The sequence below is a fragment of the Hemitrygon akajei genome, chromosome 2, assembly GCF_048418815.1.
Source record: "Hemitrygon akajei chromosome 2, sHemAka1.3, whole genome shotgun sequence".
Lineage (NCBI taxonomy): Eukaryota > Metazoa > Chordata > Chondrichthyes > Myliobatiformes > Dasyatidae > Hemitrygon > Hemitrygon akajei.
Window position 1 is genome coordinate 64,267,915 of NC_133125.1, and position 8,921 is coordinate 64,276,835.

Genomic DNA, 8,921 nt, shown 5'->3' on the forward strand with positions numbered 1-8,921 from the left:
CTCTGATTGTCAAAGGTCAGACCACGAGCTTATGCAAAGACCCCCGTGCTCTTGAGGAGTTGAGTTTTTTTATTTGTTTTCAGGATAAGGGGGTTGCTGACAAAACAAATTATTCCTCGAATAGAATAGCATTCTGGGTTAATAGGCAATTCGGGGGAGCGTTGAAGAGCTGACCCGTCCCCTCCACCTTGTTCAGTTCACACATAGACCGTACGGGAAGTGGAACTTGTTTATATCTTTTAAAAGGAAGTAATGAAGCAATTGCACATTATGACACGGACTGTTACTGAACACTTCTAATGACTGTTTATTACGAGAAATAAAAATTCTATTTTTAAAACAAGTGACAACTTTCTCTTGCCTTGGTTCCAGTAACATGACTCCTGGCCACAGGATTATGAGCTTATAAAATAGGAGCAGGAGGTGTTACTGGGTTGTTAAAGTCTACTCCACCATTCAATAAAATGGCCATTCATCTATCTCAATGCCAACTTCCCGCTCTCTCCCACATGCTTCGATACCATTTATGTCCGACTACTACTTCCCCACAAACCTACGGAGCTGGAGAATCCACAGCAGACCAGATGGCATCTGTGGATAGAGAAACAGTTAGCATGATCAGGACGGCAGCTTGAAAGTCGTTGACCTCAAACGTTAGCTGATTCTTTCATCACAGATACTATGTAAAGTCCTTCTAATGCGAAATTTCTATTGCGTCTGTTGTGCCTTTGCGTGGAAGGGAGGTATTTTTGTTTTGTGTTTGCAATCCGGAAAGGCAGCAGCAGTGTGGCTCAGAACTCCAGCTGGATGAGGGGCTGTCAGATCGGTTCTCCTTTCCATATGTCCATGTTTTACTCAACATTGTTAATGATCCTGGTTTACATAGTGTATAGAGCTATCGCAGTCAACTTTCATCTTCATTCTGTGCCAGTGACAACCGTGTGCATTCACTGCTGAGTATGGATCAAATCGGAAGCATCTGAGGCCAGAAATACATAACAAAATTTTAGCACCATGCGAAAAGTCATGTCAGCCTTAGTGGTAGAGTGCAACGTAACTTGGAAGTCAAATTGGCCATCTGGCTCCAAAAGCAAGAACTGAGCGATTGGCTGAGACAGATTAGGCACAGAGGATGAACTATTTGCAAAAGTGCTTGCAATTCTTCTGGGGACATTTTAACTTTAGAAACTTTTCATTAGATTTTAATGCTGACATTTAACTTTCTTTCTCTTTCTCTCTCTCTCTCTCTCTCTCTCTCTCTCTCTCTCTCTATCTATCTGTCTGACTATCTATCTATCTATCTATATATATATATATATATATATATATATATATATATATATATATATATATATTTATTTATTTATATGCATGCGCGTTGCAATCTGCGAAACAGTTCTGAAAGATAATGCAGGAAACAAATTGGTCTAATATTTCTAGTGTAAGGTCAACCTCAGATAATCTAGGATTTTCTGTGCGCGGAATATTTGAAACTCGAACCCATGCATTCTACTTGGGGGAACATCACAACCACCCTTAACTGAACGTGATCTTTTTCAATTTAATCCGCACCGCAATATAGATCAAGCTCCTGTGTCCCTCGTATCATGAGGGAGACATTTCTGGCGACACTTCCGTTTCCAGTTTAGATGCACGATCCGACTTTTTCTTTAAACTCCTGAGTAACCGTTGACACTGGGGGAGGGAGCGGGGTGAGAACGATGGGGAAGAATGCAGCGTTTATGCGAAGTCGTACATTGGAACCTTCGACAGAGGGCACCAACATTCACCGACTACAGTTTGTCACTTTCTCTTCCCCGGCACCACTTCCGTTCCTCGTGTTTCCTTACAGAGACATTCCTTCTGACCTTCGCCACAATTTGTACTAGTTTTCTATATCGATTCTATTACTCCCGCATAGTTTCAACATCCCCAGTTCATCTCAAATCGTTGTTTTAATTGCACTCGTCAGCATTTGGGGATGGCCTCTATGAAAGCAACCGAGTCGCTTCGCCACCTTCACTTAATGGCCCGAAGATTACTGGCAGCGACAGTGAGATCAGAGGGATGTTGCTGTTGTTAGCTCAGCAAACGAGACATAATTTTGATCTTAATAATTTGTCATAGTTTAAGATTATGAACATTTCTGATCCTAAACGTTGGGCCAATCAATAATCAAATTGAACACGATGCTGAAGTAAAACTTTAAATTTAGGCAACTATTCACAGAAAACCACAAACCAAAATCTCTTAGTTTAAGTTTCCTTCGTAAATCAGCACATCCCGACATGTTGATGCAATTTTAATTAAACACAGATTGCATAGTGATGTAACCCGAATCCCAGGTCTACAGTGAATAGAACCTTATCAAACACATATGAACTTTCCTTCCGAAATTTTACTGTACGAAAACATTTTGTGCAAAATTGATCGAGGTGCATCATTTTCAGTAACAAAACGCCAGTTTGAAATGGAGATGAAGTGATATTTGTGACAATTAGGACAAAATTAACCCGCTATAATAACCAAGAATGGTTTGTAAAGAAATATTGCCAGTAAATAGTTTGGGGTATTAATGAGTTCTTCCCTGTTATTGGGTATGGCGGTGATTCAAAACGAAGTTAAGGCTTTGATGATGGTCACGTGAATTGCTTTCTTCGTTTATTTATTATTTGCATATTTTGTTATATCCGGGAAAAAATCAAAATGATGCAGGAGTTATCTTTAAGCAGTTATCCTTTCAACGGTACCAGCGAAACTGACAAAAGTCATGTTGAAAGGCATTGGTTATTCACCTTTGGCAGTGTCACTTGCCCTGAATTCACTCAGACCTACACGAAATGCACGATGCGAATGACAAGTTGTATCAATCACCTTTACATAACCTTGCTGGCACTGTACCTTATAGGCTTGATGTTGGATCTCTGATCCGCTTTTCACTATTTACAATATTTCATATTAGGATTCGGTGGAACTGGTAAAGGGGATGAATTATAGAAAGAATTGTGACGGAATCTATCGATTCTTTGTGGATGATATAGATAGTACTTTGAAAGGTCTAGCTAACTTATGTTGTCTTGCAGACTGACAGGTGACTGACACTTGCCACCTCAAAAATCTAATCTTCGTACGCCAAGAAACATATCTGACCATTGATTTAAGGGAGACTTTGTAGAAGGAGCTGGGATGATAGTCAAAAAATGGGATTTTTGTCCGGGCAGGGAGATCTAGGCCTCGCTGGAAACTAAAAATGACAGTGTTTCCCTACAGCTTGTAACATCTGAATGGTTAAACAGCAAAGAGAAAACTGCAGTACTCACTCTTTCTTTCTTGCATCCTCCCTAGTCTGCTGGGTCTAGCTATAAAGCAGCAGAAGGTAACCTTGTTCTCTTCAAGAATTGAGGGCTAGCTTATTGCGTTTCTGTTGGAAGGAACTGCTACTCGTTTCCTTGGCACGTTTTCTATTTTTTTTTTATTTTTGGTGCGGGGAGGGGTGAGTCAGAAAGGATAGTTGTGTGCTAAGAGGGGGTCATTTCAGTGAATAGCTTTTCTCCTTCCATCCCGGGGGGGGGGGGGGGGGCATTCCTGCTCCAGGCTTTCTGGACCGGAAATCTGGCAGTCGATGGCCCACTGAGTCTAGTTTGACAGAAATGTGTGTGTGTGTGTGTGTGTGTGTGTGTGTGTGTGTGTGTGTGTGTGTGTGTGTGTGTGTGTGTGTGTGTGTGAGTGTGTTTGTGTGTGTGTGTGTGTGTGTGTGTGTGTGTTTCGCCGCAAATTCTCTAATAGGTATTGATCTCCAGTGTTTCGTGTAGGAATCTCAATTTTAAGGTAACACCTGTCCCACGATTTTAAACTACACCATTGTAAACCAGACTAGGTTCACTCAAAGGCCATTTAGTTAGTTACGTGTACACTTTCGGCATCTATTCTGATTTCAACATGTAGAAATCCTGTTAACTATTTCCCAAGGATATCCTATTTGTTTAAGTAAGGAACGAGTTCCATAAAGGAACATAATTTTTCCATCCTAACTACTAACTTTATTTCCAATTTTTGTATAATATTATAATAGATAATTCAATGCAGTTTCTCTGCAAGCTAACAGTTTAAGCGTCTCTGTTTGTGAGCACAAATAGTGCAATGACAGATACCCAGTTAGTTTATTTAATCTGCGATTATGCACGCGGATGTTGTAAAGTTCATCATCAAAAGGACAACTAATGAACTAAAAGGCAGCACCTTAAAACAGGCCCGACCACACCGAACACGCGTGACTCGCACGTGCTGATACAAAGGCTTTCGACACTGTCATCTGTCAGCCAGAAAGCTGAAAGTAAACAATGATATAGATTATTTCACGGGTCACAGACAGGAAAAGCAGCTAATGTCCTAGAATGGCACAAATTCATTCTTGTGTCAGGCACGGCAACTAGTGCCCTTTATGATCGATAACTGGGCAGGATCCTTTCGAGAGCTGAACTGGGGAAGGGTGGAGGGGTCAGTCAGGGGGTGAAGGGAGCAGGATCCCATATCCTGTTTCTTTGTTTTCGGTGATTCCACGTGAACTATGCGACAGATTTCAAATTAATACGCTGCGTAGTTGAGGTCAACATGTGGGATGTTTGCCTTTATATTCAGACATTTTGGATCCAGCCTGCGAATCGTCCATTCTGTGTCTTTTATTTTAACGCATTGTCATTGAAAGGAAGAGCAGTGTGTCCTGTTAAAAGAGCTCCCCGTAAATCATCTGACTACAGACAGCCTTGTGTTATTTTAAATAGAGGAAGTAGCGATGGGCAAACTGCGATTATAAGCATGCCATCGGTTAAAGGCTTGGACTTCCTGCATTAAGAATTGGAACTCGCGATTGAGTTTCCTTGAATAACTCGAACCTCCCGACATAAACTGTCGTCTATTACCGGGAGTAAATATTTAAAAGACTCGGGGGCAGTGGGAGGCCGAGAGAGTGAATGGTAAAGGGTGAGGGAAGATTCCCCAGCCTGGACCATAACAAGTCAAGTAATGGACGTTTTGGCCTTGACCCACAGAATGATGAAGAAACCTGTTGAATTTATGTTTAAATGAGAGAAAAACGGGTCATGAGATTCTCAGAAACTTATACGCCGTTTCACACGATGACACATGCCCTGTTATTTATTGCTATGTACGCTCTAACTTCCTCATAGTTCACAGCAATAAGATCTCAGCATCCGTTTTGTTTTGGCTCGGGTCTTTTAAAGCAATTGATACAGGTAACGATTTAACGCTATTCAATGGAGATGGCGTCGTCTTTTAGAATCAGTTGGGTCTACAGACGAGATGGCATTTCGAAGGTAAAACATTTTATTCTTTTACGGTTTAAACACAGAAGAAACACCTCACAGATTTAACTTTCCGGTTTCAACATACGTGCAGCCCAATTTCCTAGACCTGTACTATACCAAGGCACGGTTCTGTGGAAATAGATTCTTACACTTCAATATTTGCATTTCATTGTAATAGGAAATACCCACAAGCGATGAACGATGGGTTTACCGGAGGAAACGGGGATCGGCTGAGTGCTGCGTTGACAAATTGATTCAAGGGCCGTGAAGGAACGTGATTTACCCTAAGGGTTCAGTACGCCCTGGTGTTATGACGAAAGTTATAGGCAAATCCATCTACTTAGCTGAAAAGCACACGGTTAGAAAGCTCGAACTGGCAGCTGCGTGGTTTAAAATTGCAGATACAACTTTTAGAATTATTCAAACCACGAATATTGGCCAAAGAAAGTATGAACAAATGAAAATCCAACAAGCAATTTATCTCAGTATAATTTTCCTATCGAGGCACCGGTCTGCACAGAGCAGGGTCGTGGAGCTGGACGATCATAGGTCTTTAGAGGGAGACGGGCCCATAGATGTTCAGAGAAAAGGCTACAGCGTTCTTCAGAGACGGTTTAGTATTTTTTCGTGTTTTGTCCTTTTGAGACGCTGTGACTTAAATATTTATACTAAATCGGATCTACACATTTGAACGGAATCGGTTAGTTGTTTGCGAAGCCCCACGCCCTGATTTCACGTTTCGAGTTTTTGTTTTAGAAAGAATGTCGGTACTAACTAACTTAAAACAACTGTAGGGACGGAATGGAGGAAAGCAGATATTCGCCCACAGGTCAGTCACAGCGATTCCGTAATAATCTCCCAAACAGAATCAGACCGAGAGCCAATTCCATTCCCTCCCCACGCGATGAATCAATAGAACTGTACACAGATTCGAAAAACGAATGCACAAAGCAAATAGGACAATGACGGGGCGCCGCATCAGCCATTAGACACACCGTAGCTATTTTTAAGTTGCGAAACAGCACAAAACAGAACTCGATAAACATTCTCAATCAACCAGCGCACATGGTCATATACACAATCGAGAGCTCAGCCCCATCCTCTCGCACTTGAAAGCAGCAGTTTGTGCCAATTGGCAGTTTCTTTTATTCCTGGCACTTTCGGTTGCAGACCCGAATCTTACAGTTCCGTCTTGCACAGCGTGACAACCAACATGTCGTAAATATTCAACAAACAACAACAAATTTTGTTTTTAAAATATAGCTAACTGATTGGACTTCAGAAACGACCTTGACTTATGTTAACCGCACTCGGAATCCCCCACAAAGGGTAAAAAAAATGCCAAGCTCATTTTTGATGGGGAAACTAATCTTAATCCACTGTAAACCAGACGCCGTCTTAAAAAGTGTATGTTTTGTCAGTGCCGTCACCGTAATCCAAAACATACTTCCCCTCTGAAACTGCTAAATATCCATTTTAAGTTTTCGTAGAACATTAAATTTACTTTAAATGGTTTCCAAGACTTGAATGTTTATTAAGTGTATCTTGATTATTTTACTTTTTAAAAACAAATTGTCTTAAGTTTTCATAGTTTTTTAAAACTACTGAATACTATTTAACTGCACAAATAAACACTCGACTGTTGATAATGCAGCCGCGTCATGCTTTCAAATTACTTGTATATTTCACAGAAAGATCCATAAACCTACCTGATCGGATACTCCTGAGGGCGCTGCCGCTTTTTTCCATACTGGTTATGGTATTTCGAATCCTTTATGAAAAAAAAACTGATGGAAAAGTTTCTCTTTTTCGCTGTGTGTGTGTGTGTGTGTGTGTGTGTGTGTGTGTGTGTGTGTTGTCGGCTCCGGATAATTTGACTCTTCCGCTACCCCGTCGCGTCTTTGGTGCTGCCCATTGATCCGAAACTAAACGTTTTAGGTGGAGAAAAGGCTCTGAACAAACCGTGAAATGATTAAGGAACTAAAAGAGCTCGCTACATGTGAGATCATGTCCTGTTCGCTTAAAAAAAATCGCCAAGTCCCTCGACACAGCGTAAAGAAAGTAAAAGTCTCACATCTGCCGGACAAGTCACTCCCACCTATGGCACCCGGTAACTTTTGGGTTGTCTCTTTCACCTCCTGATTCCACCCTATTTACAATGCCCGGCATTTGCAGCGGAGGATCAGTCGAAACAGGGATTCAGAAACAGCGCAACACACGCCGATCAAAGCTTCACTCTAACATTCTGAATAATCAAAGCCTTTTCTCACCACTTCACTCTCTGCCTACCCCCTCCTCAATTTACCACAAAACACACACATGCACACATCAGATGATTCATATACAGTCGGCAGCTGAATTTTGCGCCCCCAACGCGAAACCCTAACCAGAAGCAATGCGGTACAGTGCACAGTCCCGCCAGCTTTCGGTTTTCTTCTTAAATACGACGCCACTGTTTACAAAGTGTATCGAATTGACTCGTAACGGGAGGGGGCACATTACCAAACGTCCGCTCATCCTCCAACCCCAATGCTCGTACGGTCGCTGAAAATTGATTTTTTTTCCTAATATAAAATAATATTTGCTCCCGTTATTACTACATGTTATAATAGACTGTTATCTAATTCCTGTACCCACGGTTGGTCATTGGAGAAGCGGACGCACTCGGCCATATTTCTGTCTGCAGCACAAACTGAAATGAATTCAAAGTTGGAGTAGGAAAAATATACAATTGCTAGCTCAGAAGTAATGCACTTGTTCACAAGCAGTTTAGTCGTTCGGTTACTGCCGTACTTGACCTTTTACTGGTGACCGCAATACAACTTTAAAGAAATTCTAAATACTGATTCATTAATGTCAATAGGAATGTCTCGCTGCAGTTCAAATACCAACAACTGCCCGTGAATTTACACGTCTATCTCTTATACAATAAATTCATTTTGGGCGTGTTTACAGCGTACTGCAAAAACGCAAATGAGTTAATTAAAAAATTCAAGTTACTGAAAGGTGGGTCGCTTTAACGACACTTGGAACTTTGACTTTACATACATAACACCATGAAAACGCCAATTCAAAACTCATTATGTACAGTATGAGGGCAATACTCAGCCACGCGCCCTAACTGGGTATAACCTCATGGGAAAGCTCAGCGCCTGATTTATAGCAACTCCAGATTTCGATCCACATTAATTACTCTTAAAATGTGTATTTTATTATTTTAAAGGGCTAGGATAACCAATAGAAGTGTGTATGATCAAAAAGACAACTTATGTCACAACCCTAACGGATTTCAGCCCGAAACATGGATTACCCGTTTAGCAAAGAAGTGCCGGTAGGCTGCACCTTCGCTTTTACGAGTTTCTGAAAAGCACTCAGATCAGAGATCCAATCAAGGAATATAAAGTGCCCAAATGTTATAGCAGTACATACAACTTAACCTAAGGGAAGTAAGGTATCGCCAATATTTCGTCCTGTAATGAGAATACATTAAGATCTAAAATAAAATATTTTAGATGATTGTCTTAATAGTATATTTGAGTGTTCATTCATGGACTAAAACAGGTGGGTTTCGACAGGATCTACGCTCAAATCCTGATT

General features: G+C 41.1%; 1 protein-coding gene across 1 annotated transcript in view; it reads right to left on the reverse strand.

Moving 5' to 3' along the window:
• Positions 1-7,149, reverse strand: part of pax5 (paired box 5) — a 267,399-nt gene extending 260,250 nt beyond the window's left edge. The window contains exon 1 of the mRNA XM_073063985.1: positions 7,034-7,149. Coding sequence (XP_072920086.1) covers positions 7,034-7,073 — 40 coding nt within the window. The 5' untranslated portion in view covers positions 7,074-7,149. The remainder of the gene's footprint in view (positions 1-7,033) is intronic.
• Positions 7,150-8,921: the final 1,772 nt, after the last annotated feature.